General features: G+C 47.9%; 1 protein-coding gene across 7 annotated transcripts; it reads left to right on the top strand.

The window, feature by feature from the left end:
* Positions 1–718: 718 nt before the first annotated feature.
* LOC310701190 (uncharacterized protein) lies at positions 719–19,888 on the top strand. 7 transcript variants are annotated; one of them, XM_083491659.1, is made up of 7 exons: positions 719–924; positions 7,190–7,610; positions 9,310–10,040; positions 10,666–10,780; positions 13,706–14,454; positions 16,670–16,799; positions 19,192–19,888. In XM_083491659.1, exons 2-7 carry the CDS (start codon positions 7,361–7,363, stop codon positions 19,584–19,586), a joined length of 2,370 nt encoding a protein of 789 aa, XP_083347785.1. In that variant the 5' UTR covers positions 719–924; positions 7,190–7,360; the 3' UTR covers positions 19,587–19,888. The 7 variants fall into 7 exon arrangements, with proteins under 7 accessions (XP_083347785.1, XP_083347787.1, XP_083347781.1 ...); XM_083491661.1 differs by lacking the exon at positions 719–924 and adding an exon at positions 1,519–1,900 and having other exon boundaries at positions 7,087–7,610; positions 9,328–10,040; XM_083491655.1 differs by lacking the exon at positions 719–924 and adding an exon at positions 1,522–1,900 and having other exon boundaries at positions 7,194–7,610.
* The last annotated feature ends 30 nt before the right edge of the window (positions 19,889–19,918 follow it).

Genomic DNA, 19,918 nt, shown 5'->3' with positions numbered 1-19,918 from the left:
AAAGGAAAGATGTGCATAAAATGTTTTTATGTACATTTTTCTGGTGACACGGTCCACAACTTTCATCCAAATCTCAAAGGAATCTGTGACCCAAAAAAGGCTAAGAACCGCTGCCAGAAAAAAATAAAAAAGAAGAGATGAGTACTAAAGAGAATGAATGGGTTTTAAGTGCACTGACTTGTTTCATTGGGTTTCCAAATGGTTACTCGATTTCATACACTCCAGGGGGGTTGCCGTCCCACCTTTTTCTCCAAGAAGCTCAAATTGACTTAAACGGTTCTCCCACTCCTTAGTCAGACACTACTACTATACCACACACCATGTTGAGTTTCTGCCTGCAGTGCAAGTGCTTTCTTTTTTCTCCCCACCTTCCTCAAAAGCCCTCTGGGTGCCATGCGTGGTTCTCAGCTCCCCTGCCCTTTTTTAGCCTTCACAAGGCTGCTGCGAAGCAGACTAGTGGCCACTAGGCCAAGAGATTATTGTTAGACCAGTTTCATCTGGTCAGCTTTAGTGTTATGGAGGGGAAGGTATTTCAGCCTGGTACAAGCCACCACACAGAGAGGGCAGTATCTCAGCTGGCGAGCATGTGCTCTTCATGCATGCAGCGGACTCGGTCAAAGGGCTATCACATGGAAGATGGAGCAAGCTTGTTTTCTCCTGCTCCAGAGGGTGGGACCAGAACCGTTGGGTTCAAGTTACGAGAACACCAGGAAGAACTTTCTCACAGTAAGAGTCCATTAGTTGATTCCAGCATTGCAGGGGGTTGGACTAGATGACCGTTGGGGTCCCGTCCAACTCGACAATCCTATGGAATCGTAGAATTAGTTAGAAGGGACCACAATTGTCCCTTCTAGTAAAATCCCCAGCAACGCAGGAATATCCTTTGCCCAAGAGTCTCATGGTCTACCAACTGAGCTATCCAAGGTATTGTAGAGGTTTTGTTTCCATGATTCTAAGTTAATAGATTAACTTAGGCTCATTAGTTTCAGTGGGTCTACTCTGAGTAGGACTTCTTTGTTGTTTAGTCGTGTCTGACTCTTCGTGACCCCATGGACCAGAGCACGCCAGGCCCTCCTGTCTTCCACTGCCTCCCACAATTTGGTCAAACTCATGCTGGTAGCTTCGAGAACACTGTCCAACCATCTCGTCCTCTGTCGTCCCCTTCTCCTTGTGCCCTCAATCTTTCCCAACATCAGGGTCTTTTCCAGGGAGTCTTCTCATGAGGTGGCCAAAATATTGGAGCCTCAGCTTCATTATCTGTCCTTCCAGTGAGCACTCAGGGCTGATTTCCTTAAGAATGGATAGGTTTGATCTTCTTGCAGTCCATGGGATTCTCAAGAGTTTCCTCCATAATTCAAAAGCATCAATTCTTCAGCAATCTTCTTTATAGTCCAGTCTTCTTTATAGTCCAGCTCTCACTTACATATATCACTAGTGGGAAAACCATAGCTTTAACTATACGGACCTTTGTTGGCAAGGTGATGTCTCTGCTTTTTAAGGTGCTGTCTAGGTTTTTCATTGCTTTTCTCCCAAGAAGCAGGCGTCTTTTAATTTCGTGACTGCTGTTACCACCTACAGTAGGACTTAGGTGGCCTTTGTCTTGACGTCCCCGCTCTATAAGGAAAAGCCAGCTTTCCTGAAAAGAGACTGAGCGGGTTAAATGCAGAGAGTTCTCCTGCCTAGAGAGATCCTGAAATGGGAAAAGGGAGCAATGCATGTCACTTTCCTGTCCCGCCCCCCCTCTTTTTCCCTTTCTCGGTAGGGGAACCCACCCCCCACAACACCCCCACCCAAAAAACTTCCCTTTTGCACATTCCAGCCTGCGATCATAATCGTGCAAGGCGTGTTGCCCGGGGACTTCCTGCCCGCGTCCCCTGGTGGAAATCCTTGCAAGGAGAAGGTGAGTTCAAGGAGGTTGTGGGGGGGGAGCATGATTCAGAAGAGGAGATTCCCCGAGCAGGAGAAGCAGATGCAGAGGAGGCAGGAGGGCAGGCGGGGAGTGGGGACACCTGCCCCTTGAAACAGCTGCGTCCAAGCACGTGGCTTGCCAGGATGCTTTCCTCTTTTGCACATTGTAAAACAAATCCTGTTCTATGTATTTGGGTAATCTAGTTGCTTTTACACACACACAGGGGCCCCATTTGCGTGGCACATTTCAAGCAGCGTCCTACTGCTCCCAGCTGTCATGGCTTTCCCCCACAGAGAATTGTGGGAGCTGTAGTTTGCGCTGTGGCTTAAATCACAGAACCTAGGACTTGTCAATCAAAACGTTGGAGGTTCGAATCCCCGCGACGGGGTGAGCTCCCGTTGCTCGGTCCCTGCTCCTACCAACCTAGCAGTTCGAAAGCATGTCAAAGTGCAAGTAGATAAATAGGTACCACTCCAGCGGGAAGGTAAACGGCGTTTCCGTGTGCTGTTCTGGTTCGCCACAAGCAGCTTAGTCATGCTGGCCACAGGACCCGGAAGCTGTATGCCGGCTCCCTCGGCTAGTAAAGTGAGATGAGCGCCGCAACCCCAGAGTCGGCCACGACTGGACCTAATGGTCAGGGGTCCCTTTACCCTTTACCTTTAGTTTCCTAAGGGTGTTGAACGTTGCAAAACTACAGGGCGGCATATAAATTCAGTAAATAAAAAAAATAAAAAAAAAATAGATAAGGAGAGATGGAATGCGGCGTAGGAGGGAGAGACTCACAAATGCAGAACACACGAAATTCAAGGCTAATCTAAAAGGTTAAATGCAATTAAAGCAGCACTATTAAAATAATGAAATTATACACCTGGGGTCTCTAATTCTTTTATCAACCCTAGGCCCAATTTGAGCTAAAATGAGTTTGTGATGAGCTCCCCGTTCACAGCAATGGGGTGGGAGTTGGTCTTCATGGTCAAATGACTACATTTAAAGGTTTGCCGTTGGTAACCACATACATCAGACAAGGAGGCAAACCTTAACTGTGCCACTTTGGACAACAGGTGAAGGCTCACATGACTGAATGTTTCTCCATTAAAATATAGCAAGATTACCTGTATGTGGGAAAACTAGTATGTCAGAAAAGTCTCGGCCAGAAGCTTCTTCCTGAGCAGATACTTTTCTGTGTGCAAGATATGTTTGTTTGTTTGTTTGTGTATGTGTGTATGTCATGTGAGTTCACCTCCTCATTAGGAGACTCAGAAAAAAGGAAGCTTTCGTCCAAATTAACTAGCAGGATTTGGGCCTCGATATTCCCTGGTTTCCATGGCAACCAAAGCCAAGCAGCCTCTGAGCAGATTATACAGATTAAGCAGGTGTGCGTGCATTGTGGGGATTAATGATCACATCTATTGTAACTGAATGCCCTATTTCATATTCAGCTTCTCTTTTTAAAAAATGATTATTAAAAAGTGAGGGTTAATAAAAGCTGATTTTTAGTTGGTTTTAAATATAGTTAAATATAGTTAAATCTGTTGCCTGTGGGCACACAAACACAGTCTGAGCTAATTATGTTAATAATAATAATAATAATAATAATAATAATAATAATAATGTTTAGGAGATAATTTTCATCACATTATTTATTTTATAAAAAGAACTGTTTACTGCCCCCACATAAAATATCAGGGAAATGTACAGTATAAACCAATATTTAAACTTTTTTTTTTAAAGCAGTATTATCTCTTATCTCTTTTATCTCTTAATGTCCAATGTTAAGTATCAGGGTTATTTAATTAGAAATATATACCGTATTTTTCGCCCCATAAGACGCACTTTTCCCCCTCCAAAAATGAAGGGGAAATGTGCCTGCGTCTTATGGGGCGAATGCAGGCTTTCGCTGAAGCCTGGAGAGCGAGGGGGGTCGGTGTGTACCGACCCCTCTCGCTCTCCAGGCTTCAGGAAGCTCTGCGCAACCCTCGGAAGACCGGCTCCGAGGGTTGCGCAGAGCTGCCTGCAATCCCGGGACCAGCACAGCTCTGCCCGGCCACCGGGAGCCGGGGCGAAGGTCCGCCCCGCTCCCGGTGGCCGTGCAGAGCTGCCTGTGGTCCTGGGACCAGCGCAGCTCTGCCCGGCCACCGGGAGCCGGGGGAGAAGCTCCGCCCCGCTCCCGGTGGCCCTGCAGAGCTGCCTGCGGTCCTGGGACCAGCGCAGCTCTGCCCGGCCACCGGGAGCGGGGGGAGAAGCTCCGCCCCGCTCCCGGTGGCCCTGCAGAGCTGCCTGCGCTCCTGGGACCAGCGCAGCTCTGCCCGGCCACCGGGAGCCGGGGGAGAAGCTCCGCCCCGCTCCCGGTGGCCGTGCAGAGCTGCCTGCGCTCGTGGGACCAGCGCAGCTCTGCCCGGCCACCGGGAGCCGGGAGAGAAGCTCCGCCCCGCTCCCGGTGGCCCTGCAGAGCTGCCTGCGCTCCTGGGACCAGCGCAGCTCTGCCCGGCCACCGGGAGCCGGGGGAGAAGCTCCGCCCCGCTCCCGGTGGCCCTGCAGAGCTGCCTGCGGTCCTGGGACCAGCGCAGCTCTGCGCCCCCATCCCGAGCGGGGCGCTAAGTCCCGCCCCGCTCGGGATGGCGGCAGAGAGCTGCCTGCCGTCGCGGGACCGCAGGCAGGTCTCTGCCGCCATCCCGAGCGGGGCGCTAAGTCCCGCCCCACTCGGGATGGCGGCAGAGAGCTGCCTGCCGTCGCGGGACCGCAGGCAGGTCTCTGCCGCCATCCCGAGCGGGGCGCTAAGTCCCGCCCCACTCGGGATGGCGGCAGAGAGCTGCCTGCCGTCGCGGGACCGCAGGCAGGTCTCTGCCGCCATCCCGAGCGGGGCGCTAAGTCCCGCCCCACTCGGGATGGCGGCAGAGAGCTGCCTGCCGTCGCGGGACCGCAGGCAGGTCTCTGCCGCCATCCCGAGCGGGGCGCTAAGTCCCGCCCCACTCGGGATGGCGGCAGAGAGCTGCCTGCCGTCGCGGGACCGCAGGCAGGTCTCTGCCGCCATCCCGAGCGGGGCGCTAAGTCCCGCCCCACTCGGGATGGCGGCAGAGAGCTGCCTGCCGTCGCGGGACCGCAGGCAGGTCTCTGCCGCCATCCCGAGCGGGGCGCTAAGTCCCGCCCCACTCGGGATGGCGGCAGAGAGCTGCCTGCCGTCGCGGGACCGCAGGCAGGTCTCTGCCGCCATCCCGAGCGGGGCGCTAAGTGCCGCCCCGCTCGGGATGGCGGCAGAGAGCTGCCTGCCATCGCGGGACCGCAGGCAGGTCTACGCCGCCATCCCGAGCGGGGCGCTAAGTCCCGCCCCGCTCGGGATGGTGGCAGAGAGCTGCCTGCCGTCGCGGGACCGCAGGCAGGTCTCAGCCGCCATCCCGAGCGGGGCGCTAAGACCCGCCCCGCTCAGGATGGCGGCACAGAGCTGCCTGCCCTCCCGGGACTGGTGCACTTCTCCCCATCGCCAGCCCCACAAGCTCGGGGGACAGCGGGGAGGCAGAGCGTGCCTTCCCACTGTTCCCCGACCTGGTTCTTCCAGCCCCGCACCTGGGGGGGAAATAAATTTTTTTTTCTTTATTTCCCCCCCAAAAAACTAGGTGCGTCTTATGGGCCGGAGCGTCTTATGGGGCGCAAAATACGGTATATGTTATTCTGCCAATGTTCAAAGAGGCATTTGATACTGAAAAACACCAGTCTAAGGCAAGGATTAGACAAAACATAAGCCAAAGTCAGATGAAATCATAAAACAAAATGCAACCCACAAAATGACTACAATTATCTATTTGTTATATAGCATTTTAAAATACACCTAATTTTAAATAGTTATCCATGGGGGTAATTCCATGAAAATGTCAACCTCTTAATCTTTTGCAAGTCTCAGAAGCTTTTTATATAAAAAGTGACAAATAAGTCAACTTCTTTATAAATGTTTGTTAGTATACCACCAACCTGTATAAAAAATATCAAAGCACTGTATAATAATATATGCATATGTGTGTGTGTGTGTGTGTGTGTGTGTGTGCGCGTGCAGCCAAGTACAACAAAACAAAACTCCATAAAAACAAAATAATGTGTGGGATGCACATTCACAACCCACAGCGTTCGCAATCTGTCTGCACACGCACAGGTTGCGATTCGGCGCTTCTGCGCATACACGACCGCTGAAACCCGGAAGTAACCCGTTCCGGTACTTCTGGGTTTCGGCAATCCGCAACCCGAAAAAACGCAACCTGAAGCGTCTGTAACCCGAGGTATGACTGTATTCATAGAATCATAGAGTTGGAAGAGACCACAAGGGCCATCGAGTCCAACCCCCTGCCAAGCAGGAAACACCATCAGAGCACTCCTGACATATGGTTGTCAAGCCTCTGCTTAAAGACCTCCAAAGCAGGAGACTCCACCACACTCCTTGGCAGCAAATTCCACTGTCAAACAGCTCTTACTGTCAGGAAGTTCTTCCTAATGTTTAGGTGGAATCTTCTTTCTTGTCGTTTGGATCCATTGCTCCGTGTCCGCTTCTCTGGAGCAGCAGAAAACAACCTTTCTCCCTCCTCTATGTGACATCCTTTTCTATATTTGAACATGGCTATCATATCACCCCTTAACCTCCTCTTCTCCAGGCTAAACATGCCCAGCTCCCTTAGCCTTTCCTCATAAGGCATCGTTTCCAGGCCTTTGACCATTTTGGTTGCCCTCCTCTGGACACGTTCCAGTTTGTCAGTGTCCTTCTTGAACTGTGGTGCCCAGAACTGGACACAGTACTCCAGGTGAGGTCTGACCAGAGCAGAATACAGTGGCACTATTACTTCCCTTGATCTAGATGCTATACTCCTATTGATGCAGCCCAGAATTGCATTGGCTTTTTTAGCTGCCACGTCACACTGTTGGCTCATGTCAAGTTTGTGGTCAACCAAGACTCCTAGATCCTTTTCACATGTACTGCTATTCATTAGCCACCTCTCCCAATGCCTCACTTTCTTCAAACAGTGTCCAACATCCAAAGAAGGTACCCAATAATATCACTTCCTTCCAACAGATTAGGGCATTAAAGGCTGTTCTCAGCTATCAAAGAGCTCAAAAAGCGATAGAGAGGGGAAAGCAAACAGAGGCAGGAAGGGTAACTGTTAGATCACTAACTCCTCGAAATACAATTTATCTTCCAGAGATTGCCCATATAGGTCTTATACTCCACCAGCTTCTCCTCAACCGTAGAAGAAATTTACAGGCTTCTTCCAGAAGCTTCTCTCCCTTTCTGACTCTTCTCAGCTAGGCCAAAGAGATGGATCCACCCCAGAGCTGAACACAGTCTCTTCCCTCGCCTTTCGGGACAAAGTCCGTGTCGGGAAATGGTGGGAGCCAGCCCCTATAACGTGAATTTTCAAATATATAAAACTCCACGAAACAACTGCTGAAGGGAGGGTGCCGGTCTTCTGCACCATGAGCAAGAGTGCCGCCGAGAGGAAGAGAGAGAGCCGGGCGAGGCAAAGCGACGAGCAGAGACTCCTTGAGCGAGAGAAGGCGAGGAGAGCAATGAAGATGATCAGGGAAGAGCGGAAGCTGGACAGCGCCTACCAAAAGAAGCACAGGGAAGACTCTTGGAAGACGCAAAGGAGGAAAGATGCGGAGGAGGTGCTGAGGAAGGCAAGGTCCTCTCAGGCATCGCCGCTTACGCCACACCAAACATTTGGTAAAAGCTACAGATATGCATTCCCGTGGCTCTTCCTGGGTTGAGTTTGATGTCATCCCTGGGTGTTTATCACTTTGGTTGTTAATGGCGGCCAGGAGGCAGGTGGGGGAGCGAGTTTTATTTTTAATTTTATAATAATTTTTATTAATTTTCAGTTACAATAATCCAATACTTGCCTCATTATAACAATGCCAAATTATAATACAATTACTAATACCAACCATTCAGATAATTTAGGTGCCCCCCGCGTGCTAGAATTGATGGTTTGATGGTTTACTTTATTTCTGCGTTCCAAAATCTTATTAATTTCAATTGCACTCTGGTCAAAATACCAATCCCTTATATAACAATTGAAATATTAACAATTTTCATTCGTATTGACACATTAAATTATTTATAAAACTACAGGTGAGGTACTCAAACCTATATCCTTGTTCTTCCTGTGTGTGGCAATTACTCTGTCCGGGGGGGGGGGGGAGCGAGTTTTAAATTATGTTTTACAGATAGCTATTATGAACGCGTTTAATTTTTGTGTTAGCGTGCACTGCTTTATAAGAAATATTTAGTCAGACTGTTGGTCTGCTGAGCTCCGAATTGTCTTCAGTCAAATTCCATGTGCAAGGAGGGGTGAAAGTGAAGAGAAACAATGTGGCAGAAAGAGAGAGAAGTAAAACGGGGTGCCCCACCCACCTCCTTTTGGGCCCCATCCAGTTTTGGCTTTCTCACTGCAGCCCTCCCTGCCCGCTACCAGTACACAGCCCTTGACAGACGACCGCTGAGAGAATTCAACCCTTGCTAGGAAAAAACAAAGGGTTCCTCATCCCTGGTCTAAACCATGGGAGTACAGTGGTACCTCAGTTCTCTCTTTTTTTTAATTACAATTTTTTATTAGTTTTAACATATCATTTTCTTTTCTTTCTTCTTTTTTTTAATATCATTTTATTAATTCTTACAAATTACATCAACCAAAAAATACAAACATTTAAAGGATAAAAGTACATAGGTAAAAGGAAAAAGAAGAAGAAGAAGAAGAGTTTGGATTTGATATCCCGCCTTTCACTCCCCTTCAGGAGTCTCAAAGCGGCTAACATTCTCCTTTCCCTTCCTCCCCCACAACAAACACTCTGTGAGGTGAGTGGGGCTGAGAGACTTCACAGAAGTGTGACTGGCCCAAGGTCACCCAGCAGCTGCATGTGGAGGAGCGGAGACGCGAACCCGGTTTCCCAGATTACGTGACTACCGCTCTTAACCACTACACCACACTGGCTCTGAGATTAAGGAAAAAGAAAGAATAGAAAAATAGATATAGAAAAAGACAAACTTACAGACATTACACATTGTCTTCCTTAACATATCACATATCATTTTCAACAATAATTAAACATAATTTTACATCTTATACAGTTTTGGTTTTTTTTACTTCCATCAATCACATCTGAAAATTTTCCAATCTACTGTAATCAGTATACATTTCTTACTTGCACTATTACCTCAGTTGTCAAACGCAATCTGTTCCGGAAGACCGTTTGACTTCCGAAACGTTCAAAAACAGGAGTGCAAAGGGCTGGCTACAAATTCAGTTGGAAAAATTGAAAAACACACTGCGGAAGCCTCCGTTCAGCCTCCGAGACGCTTGAAAACTGAGGTACCACTGTACATAGTTCTGATGTGCCTCATCTAAGAAGTCTTTTATTTACAGGGCACTGGATACCACCAGAAGTCAAAATGGAGGACCAAGACCCTGAAGAGCCTGAAACAGGGGAGATGCCTGAGGCGGGAGGAAGGGACCTGCGTGTTGTCCAGGTTGAGACCACTGAAGAGCTGTCAAGAAGGCTGTCTCCGTTCCCAATAAAGGAGGAACCGGAGGACGGGTACTGTGAAACCCAGTGGCAAGGCTTCATGCAGCCGGCACAACCCCCTCACACAGAACATGATGATCCATTCTTGCTTGATCCTGAGTCTGGAGAGGGCCCTAGGGATTTGCTCATTCTGTCTGCGAATGGAGTGACAGACACCACTCAGTGGCCTCGGAGCGAGCTTACGAAGCGAACCCTGCCAGACTTTTTGAGAGGATCCCTCAAGGTCTGTGAGCATCGCCTGGATTCTCCCACAAGAGTGAAAGAGAGTCCAGACCTAGGCAGCTTGGAGGCATGCTGCCACAACTTCAGGCACTTCTGCTATCGAGAAGCCGAAGGACCCATGGGGTTGTGGAGGCATCTCCAGGAGCTTTGCCACCAGTGGCTGAGGCCAGAAGAGCACACCAAGGAGCAGATCCTGGAGCTGGTGATCCTGGAGCAGTTCTTGGCCATCCTGCCCCCGGAGATGCAGATCTGGGTTCAGGGGCATGGCCCAGAGACTTGCGCCCGGGCAGTGATTCTGGCAGAGGATTTCCTGCTTGGGTCGCAGGAGCTTGAAGAGCAGAAGCAGCAGGTGAGAACATCTCTTTCTTTGTGAATCCTTCAAGGGGCCCCAGAGACAATCTTTGCAGGGAGGCTGCAGAGGACACTTCCAGGTACCTGCCACTTCAGTTTATGATTTAATTTCATTTCACTTTTGATTTGCATATGGTCTTTCTATGTTACTATACACAAGGCAGTTCAGGATACAAATTTTAGAGGAAACAAATTTTATTGTTTTTTCTTTGTTTGTACTCCCTATTTCATTTTGTAATACAATCGTACCTTGGTTGTTGAACGCCTTGTGACTCGAACGTTTTGGCTCCCGAACACCGCAAACCCAGAAGTGAGTGTCCCAGTTTGCGAACGTTTTACGGAAGACGAATATCCGACGTGGCTTCTGCGGCTTCCGACTGAGTGCAGGAAGCTCCTGCAGCCAATTGTAAGCCGTGCCTTGGTTTTCAAACATTTTCAGTAGTCGAATGGACTTCCGGAACGGATTCCATTCGAAAACCAAGGTACGACTGTATCTTGCTTCTAAACTCTTAAACAATAAAAATAACAATACTGGCCTATTTTGCAGAGTTGTCAAAATCACACAAACCGCTTTGGGTGCTTTGCTTAACATGTTCTATAAATCCTTCATTTTTTATTTTTAGGTTAACCTGATGTTTGAAGAGGAGGTTGCTAGCTCGCCAGAGGCAGAGGAGGAGCCAATGGCACAACTTTACACAGAGGGGCTGTGGAAAGGCAAAAGTAGAGCCATCATGTTGGGTAAAGATCTGTTCCTCAATGTGGTGTAGTGGTTAGAGTGCGGGACTACAACCTGGGAGAGCAGGGTTCAAATCCCCACCTGGCCATGAAGCTCACATAAGTCCCCAAGAAGAGCCTGGCAGGCTTAAGCCAAAGGCCCCTCATAATTTAGCATTCTGTTCTCACAGTAATCAATCAATCGCCTGCGAGAAGACCCCAAGCAAGACCTGAGCATAACTGCACCACTCTCTACACTTGTGATTCCCAACAAACTGGTGTCTTGCCTCAGTATTGGACTAGATGAGAGCCAACAGACTGAAGCTCAGTCCAGATAAGACAGAGGCTCTGTTGGTTGGTGGGTGGTTTCCTAGACCGGATGACTGGGAGGTTGCCTGCTCTTGATGGGGTTACACTTCCCCTGAAGGAGCAGGTTTGTAGCCTGGAGGTAGATCCTAGATCCTTTGCTGTCACTCGAGGCTCAGATGGCCTCAGTGGCCTGGAGTGCCTTCCATCAGCTTCAGCTGGTGGTCCAGCTGCACCACTATTTGGACAGGGATAGCCTAACTACTGTGGTCTATGCTCCGGTAACCTCAGGGTTAGATTGCTGCAATGCGTTGCACGTAGGGCTCCCTCTGAAGATGGTTCGGAAACTTCAGCTAGTGCAGAATTCAGTAGCCAGGTTGCTCACCAAAGCAAGATGCTTTGAGCATATTACACCCATCCTGGTCTGACTGCACTGGCTACCAATTAGTTTCCGGGCCCAAGTCAAAGTGCTGGCTTTGACCTACAAAGCCTTAAGCAGCTCAGGACCCCAACACCTCAAGGCCCGCCTCTTCTCATATGAACCTATGCAGATCCCGAGATCATCTTCTGAGGCTCTTCTTTGTGTGCCTTCTCTGCAGTGGATCCCCGTCTGTGGAATGATCTCCCCAGGGAAGTTCACCTGCCGCCTTCATTATACACCTTTAGGCACCAGGCAAAAATGTTTCTTTTTAACCAGGCCTTTGGTTGATCTGATTTACATCCTATGCCCTTTTAAAATGTGGGTTTTTTGCGGGGGGGGCACTATTGGGTTGTTGCTTTTATTTTTATTATGTATTTTGTGGTTTTATATCTTGATTTTATTCTGTGAACCGCCCTGAGACCCCCAGGTATAGGGCAGTATATAAATTCAGTAAATAAATAAATAAAACAAAAATATGCCACTTATATGCCAAAACGGCTTCTAAGAGGTATACTGCCTCTGATAGAGAAGAGCACCTTGGGCAAGTCACTGCCGCTTTCTCCACCAGGGTGGTTAAACTGGTGACCATGGGCATCATGGTGATCGCGACAGCTCTCAGTTGTGCTGCAGGACAGGTGTTCAGGACACTGAGCTTTCACTTTTAAAAAGCAAGTTTTTAACCCTAGCGGGAAGACCATCGTGGGGCAAAGTGTGTAGGTACTTTCTAAGCATCTTCTGTGAAATGAGAACCCCTAACAGCAGCCATTTTATGTTATGCCACACCCTCCCCAGTTACATTTTGTAACGGGCACCTCCTCTCAAAATCTGAAATGTGCCCACAGGTTCAAAAAGGTTGGGGACTCCAGTTCTGTGCTGTGCTGCTAATGTAAGTGTAAATTGACAGACAGGATGCTTTCATGAGCACATGCCCCTCTGTCTCTTCCCAAAGATCCTTGCGTATAAAAAGCTACCGCGTCAGAGGGAAGGCGAGGCTAGACCTCTTTTCCCTGACATGCTAGTTTTCTGTGTGCGTGGCTTCCCCACTCCGCATGGAGGAGCATTCCATTGTTTGAACCCTCCACCCACCGCCTGAAGTGAAGCAGCCCAAACAGAGGCCAACCACTTCGGTGAGAATTAGATCTTTAGGATGAGAATTATACCTTTAGTCAAAATGGTGCCTTGCAGATCTTGATGGACTACAAGTCCCACCATCCCATATCACTGGCCATGCCTTCTAGGCCTGATGGGAGTTGGAGTCCGGCAGAATATAATATAATATAATATAATATAATATAATATAATATAATATAATATAATATAATATAATATAATATAATATAATATAATATAATATAATATAATATAATATAATATAATATAATATAATATAATATAATATAATATAATATAATATAATATAATATAATATAATATAATATAATATAATATAATAATATTATATTAATAAATAAATTTTTATTTATACCCCACCCTTCCCGGTTCAGAAAACTGGGCTCAGGGCAGCTAACAACCAATTTAAATCACTTAATTGATGTAACAAAAAACAGCATAAAATACAGTATAAAATGTGAATAACAATAAATTCAGAATTCAAAAATCAATTTAGGGGGGAAATACATAAACATTAAATGATCACCAGGGCTAGCTGGCTAAATTAGTCCTATTTGGGCCAGTGAGGAGACCAGGTGAGAATTAGCTGTGGGATCCCAGAGCGGGTAATCTTCAAAAAAGGGGAGGGGGAGGGAAGGAAGGGGAACAAAAGATCAGGCTAAGTTCAAATTGAAAGCCAGGCAGAATAACTCTGTCTTACAGGCCCTGCGGAAGGAAGTTAAAACCTGCAGGGCCCTGGTCTATTGGGACAGAGCATTCCACCAGGTCGGAGCCATCACTGAGAAGGCCCTGGCCCTGGTAGAGGATAATCTGACTTCCTTAGGGCCCGGGACCACTAAACTATGATTATTCATGGACCTTAAGGTCCTCTGTGGGGCATACCATGAGAGGTGGTCCCATAAATACGAGGGCCCTAAGCTACAAAGGGCTTTTAAGGTCAAAACCAGCACCTTAAACCTGACCTGATACTCCACCGGGAGCCAGTGCAACTGGTAAAGCACTGGAAGGAAGGCACGACATTGGCTACTCCTGGCTTGTGCTGATGTTTTAAGGGAGCTAGCAAATAAAACCCATTGCTTTCTCCTTTCCAGCTCAGGTGCGGCCCGAAGCGAAAAGGAAGATGCAGGACCGAAGACAAGCCAAATCGGGGGAGGATTTGGCAGTGCAAGAAGGAGACCTTCATGTGGTCCAGATGGAGACCACAGAAGAGTTACTGGAAGGGGCAGGAGCATTGCAGCCAATTAAACTGGAGCCTGAGGAGGGGCAGCGAGAGCGCTGGGAAGCCCAGTTACAGGACTTCCATAGGACAATGCAGTCTTCTCCCTCAGGGTGGAAGAACCCACAGACCCCACCTGCCTCGGGGAAGCCTGCAGAGGAGGACAGCAGGGTCCTCTCAGCGACGAGAAGGAGCGATGTCAGCCCGTGGCCCAAAGGACTGTGGGTCACCCAAAAGCAGACAGGCCTGATTAGAGAAGCTCAGCAGGCTTCTGACAACGTGGACTCCTCCGAGAAAGCAGAAGAGGAGGGGCTTCTCGACGAGGACGCTGTCAGCGTGGAGGCTCTGCGCCAGCGTTTCCGGCAGTTCCGCTGTCGGCAAGCTGAGAGGCCCCGAGACGTCTGCAAGAGGCTCTGGGAGGTTTGCCACCAGTGGCTGAAGCCGGAGAGGCGCTCAAAGGAGCAGATCTTGGATGTGCTGATCCTGGAGCAGTTTCTGAGCGTCCTCCCTGTAGAGATGGAGAGCTGGGTTAGGGAACGCCGTCCAGAGACTTGTGCCCAGGCGGTGGCCCTGGCGGAGGTCTTCCTCCTGAGGCCACAGGAGCCCAAGAGACAGGAGCCAAAGGTGGGTGTGCCAGTCTTTGGGGTCATCCCAGCCACCTCCAGGAAAAGCTGTAGCTCAGTCATAGAGCATCTGCTTTGCCTGAAGAAGGCTCAATCCCTAGCTTGTACAGTATGTTGTTTAGTCGTTTAGTCGAGTCCGACTCTTCGTGACCCCATGGACCAGAGCATGCCAGGCACTCCTGTCTTCCACTGCCTTCCGCAGTTTGGTCAGACTCATGTTTGTAGCTGCGAGAACACTGTCCAACCATCTCGTCCTCTGTCGTCCCCTTCTCCTTGTGCCCTCCATCTTTCCCAACATCAGGGTCTTTTCCAGGGAGTCTTCTCTTCTCATGAGGTGGCCAAAGTATTGGAGCCTCAGTTTCAGGATCTGTCCTTCAAGTGAGCACTGAGGGCTGATTTCCTTCAGAATGGAGAGGTTGGATCTTCTTGCAGTCCATGGGACTCTCAAGAGTCTCCTCCAGCACCATAATTCAAAAGCATCAATTCTTCGGCGATCAGCCTTCTTTTTGGTCCAGCTCTCACTTCCATACATCACTACTGGGAAAACCATGGCTTGTCCAGTATAGCGTTGGCAAAGATCTCCCAGTGTGGCTTGGAGAGTATGCTGCCTGGAGAGCCGTGGCCAATCAGTGTAGACAGTATTGAACTAGATGGACCAATGGTCTGACTCATTATACGGCAGCACTGTATGTTCCCATCTTAATAGCATGCCCGCCTCTTTTACAAACTTTCCTCCTCAGATAGCCCCCAGATGGAGGAATGTTGTGTGGGAAGAGGGCAAGAGCTACCAGAGCACAAAGCAGCTTCCAAGTGCCTTATTTAGAACCTTGAGGACTAAAATCTTACTTTACAAAGGTAAAATTTGTACTGGTTGCTCTGTCCACTTTTGTCTCTGGCCCCGCCCACCACTGATCTCAGAAGGCTGCTCAGGTGGGAATTTGAGCCCTTGGGCTGAAAAAAGTCCCCCACCCCTGACATAGCTTTTATTATTATTTATTATTAAGAAAAGTTTAACTGAACAATGTCAAATAAAAATAAAGCTATACAGTATTATATCATTGCAAGAGTTAACAGTTCCAGTTCCATATAAATGCTTATCTAATTACTATTATTACTATCCATATACATATATGTTTATTTTTAACCTGCTATATTTTGTATAAATGCATTCCAAATGTCATTCCACTTGTCCATGCAAAGTCTACATCCGTAAACAATCCATTCATAACTTGCACGTCTAGTCATATCTATTGATTAAATGGAGCTGTCCAGTTGTCAAATTCCATATAGCAGGCATGTTGTTCAAAATAATAGATTCCTCTGAAAATTTTAACGTTTTCCACAGGCATATTCATATCATCCACTATTAACTTAGCTTGACATTATGTTTCTGAAAGGTATTTCTCAATATCCCAACGTAATTGAATTCGAATGTCTGATTAGGGTAAAAAAAGCAGGCTTAATTGTTACGTTCAGACCATTTCAAAGCTTTACGTGGAAATTATTTTTATTGTATTGTTTTCCGAGACATAATGGCAAAATAGAACAGATTTCCCTTCCATTGTTCACATTTTAAGGGGCGGGTGGTAGAGGTTGGAGACACTAAAAGCTATTGACGTATTAACTTTAGCATGCTTGAAGAGCTCTGCAAATAAATAGATGTACTTTTTAGGGAGGGTCCCTTGGAAAAAAAAGTATATTGCAGCTTCGATTGGCGTTGAATCCACCCCAAACGCCCAGTTTGCTTGGGATTGTGTTAGCCTTATGCAGCTTCCTGTATTTCCTGAGTCAAGCTGTTGGTGCACCTAGCTCAGTCCTGTCTACACAGACTGGAAGCAGCTCTGAAAATTTTCAGCCAGGGATCCTTTTCTCATCCCTGCCTGGAGATGTCTGGGATTGAACCCGCAACCTTTTGCATGCAAAGTAGATGCTCTACCATTGAGTCCCTCCTCATTCATCCATTACGTTACTGCCTAATTGAGGGGGGTGGGGGTGTTTCTAAAAGTGGGAAATTTCCTGTGGAAAAACAGAGCAGCAGACAATTTAGTCATTTTGTTTAGATATTTGTAATCACACAAAAGTCCATCCGACGTTGACCCTGGTTCCTGATTTGCACTCCGACTGCCACTTGATTTTTCCTCTAGGCCAGAGAAGGTCCTAGTCCCTTGTCATTTGCACTTTGTTCACTGAGCAAGAGATGCCTATTTGAATTGCAGGTGCTGTTCCCACCAGAGGATGAGTTGAATTCTCTGGAGTCATCTGGAGCCCCTTCAGATTCCCCAAAGACGATGCAGAGGCTCCCCCTGGAGGCTAAAACGGAGGATGACGTGGACATCAACTTATTAAGTAAGGGTTCTGGTGCCTGATTCATTGATGTTTCAACATTTCAAAGGTCATTAAACCTTGGCTTTTGCACTTGTGCTGGGGAAGTAGGAGTGTGTGAGGAGGGGATGCTAAACCTTGTCCCCCTTAAGTAGACTGCTTTCCCCCAGAGCTTCCATTAGCTGCAGAGAAGGAAAAATGTAAACCTACATATTTTTCTCTCTGCAGCTAACAGAAGCTCCTGAGCAGTGAGGGGTGTGACCTGATTGGGGCTATGGCACAGAGGAAAAGTCTCCCACAGCTGTAGATAGATAGATAGATAGATAGATAGATAGATAGATAGATAGATAGATAAAAAGATAAAGGTAAAGGGACCCCTGACCATTAGGTCCAGTTGTGGCTGACTCTGGGGTTGCGGTGCTCATCTCGCTTTATTGGCCAAGGGAGCCAGCGTACAGCTTCCGGGTCATGTGGCCAGTATGACTAAGCCACTTCTGGCGAACCAGAGCAGCGCACAGAAACGCCGTTTACCTTCCTGCTGGAACGGTACCTATTTATCTACTTGCACTTTGACATGCTTTCAAACTGCTAGGTGGGCAGGAGATAGATAGATAGATAGATAGATATGGTGGGAGTTTGAAGATCATATAGTTTGTCCCCAAGGATGTGAGGTTCAAGTAGTAAGCCAGGAAGTCCCTAGTTTGCAGTTCTCATAGAATTATAGAGTTGGACGGTACCCCCCAAGGCTCATCTAGGAATCTCAGCTAAAGCATCTATGGCAGATGGTCATCCAAGCTCTGTTGAAAAACCTCCAAGGAAGGAGAGTCCACATCTGCAGAGCTAGTCCCCATATCTCCGTGAAGGTCATTGGGTTGCCCCAGGCCAGCTGCTCTCTTTGAGTCACATAGGCACATCAGAAGTTCCCTTGTAACAAGTCAGCCCATTGGGGTCTCCAAGGCTGCAGACAGAAGCCTCTCCCAGCCCTATTTGAAGAGTCCAGGGATTGGACTTTTTCAGGAAACCAGGCAGAGGGCCTTCTCGGTAGTGGCGCCCACCCTGTGGAACGCCCTCCCACCAGATGTCAAAGAGAACAACTACTACCAGACTTTTAGAAAGCATCTGAAGGCAGCCCTGTTTAGGGAACCTTTTAATGTTTGATGCATTACTGTATTTTAGTATTTTGTTGGAAGGGGAAGCCCAGCCTGATGGGCGGGGTATAAATAAATTATTATTATTATTATTATTATTATTATTATTATTAGGGTTAGGGTTATTATTATTAAACCTGAGACCTTCTGCATGCAAAACATTTTTTAAAAAAAAAATTGGAATGTTTTTGAGCAACTGAAAGTGCTTAAACATTCTTTAATAAAATTCACTCTTGACTCAGAGACCAAAAGGAAAGTGGCCATGAATACCACAGCCTCTTCCATGTCAGTAAAGGTAAAGGTAAAGGGACCCCTGACCATTAGGTCCAGTTGTGGCCGACTCTGGGGTTGCGGCGCTCATCTCACTTTATTGGCTGAGAGAGCTGGCGTACAGCTTCCGGGTCATGTGGCCAGCATGACTAAGCCGCTTCTGGTAAACCAGAGCAGCACATGGAAATGCTGTTTACCTTCCCGGTACCTATTTATTTACTTGCACTTTGATGTGCTTTCGAACTGCTAGGTTGGCAGGAGCAGAGTCCCAGCAATGGGAGCTCACTCCATCACGGGGATTCAAACCGCCGACCTTCCAATCGGCAAGTCCTAGGCTCTGTGGTTTAACCCACAGCGCCACCCAAATGAATACCACAGCCTCTTCCATGTCGCTAAAGCAAGATTAAATTTGGACTCTGGACAGCTCCCAGGGAGCTCTGCTAGCTGAACACAGGAAGGTTGGCTCAGTCATCTGAAGCCTTCAAAAGCCTGACAGTACTTGAACTTTCCAGGTTACTGCTTCTTTTAACCTTTACCTTTTACTATGTTAATAGTTGAAGTGCTGGACTAGGTTTCAACTTCTCCAAGTCCGAGTTTAATTGAAACTATTCTGGGTTCAGGACAGACAGAGTGTTTATTTGACGAACCATGATAGCAAATAAGGGGAGCGCCATAGCCAGGTAGCAGTGCATCTATTTTGAGTGCAGAAAGTCCCCAACCCAGCATCTCAAAGTAGCACTGGGAATGTCCCCTGAATGAAACTTTGGAGAGCTGCCCCAGTCAGAGCAGATTGTTTCTCTCAGCAAAAGGCAGCTTCTTATGTAAAGCGAATTCTGCCACAAATGTGACTTGAACATTCTCACATCGCCAGTCCCCTCTTCCCTGCCTCTTCCCACTTACTTCAACCTTCCACAATCCAAGCAATTTCTTCCTGCCCTCCCCTCCAAATACAAACCCCAAACACAATTCGCCCCGCATCAATTTCGACATCCTTGCAGATCGGTACATACAGATGAACGTGTGCTTCAACGTGGAAACTCGAGAACTGCGGAAGAGGCTCCTGGCGAGGCAGCGCCAGAGACGCCACAGAGCGCGGCAGACCCCGGAGCAGCGGCTGCAGCGTCGGCGCGTCGAAGCCGAAAGGAACGCGCGGCGCCGGGCTATTGAAACCCCCGAACAAGCGGCGGTTCGCAGGCAAAAGGATGCACAGAGGAAGTTGCAAAAAAGGAAGTATCCCCTTGATGCCCATCCTCTGGCTGTTCTTCAGACAGACTCTTGTGAGACCTTGGCGGGGGCAGAAGATGCCATGATCGCCCCCAGCGTCCTTGCCATTGGAGAAGTCAGCAAAGTAGCTGAGAACAGCTGCAGTTCCCTGGCCCTTCCCACCTTTTGACATTGCACCAAATATTTATCTGGATGAACAGGGCTAGAGGAATCCCAGACACTGGGTCGCCGGGGCACACAGATATTTGAAATACTTTTCTAGCTCTGTTGGAGAATGTATACACTCAGCCATAGGGAAAGTTAACGATTGATTGTGTTGGAGGGATATCAGTTCTAGCGTCTTTTGCCGTGTTTTAACTGTGTTTAATTTATCTGTGTTTTAATTTATCTTTTGGAGTCTGTTACTTGCCCAAGAGCTGACATGAAATATACATGCATAATAAAAACTTATTTATTATTTATTATTTTGAAGTATTTGTCTGCACAGAGTTTTTGGTTGAG

This window comes from Podarcis liolepis, assembly GCF_965112155.1.
Source record: "Podarcis liolepis genome assembly, chromosome: 2".
Classification (NCBI taxonomy): domain Eukaryota; kingdom Metazoa; phylum Chordata; class Lepidosauria; order Squamata; family Lacertidae; genus Podarcis; species Podarcis liolepis.
The sequence above is the reverse complement of the archived record's forward strand: the minus strand, read 5'-3'. Positions and strand labels throughout refer to the sequence as shown.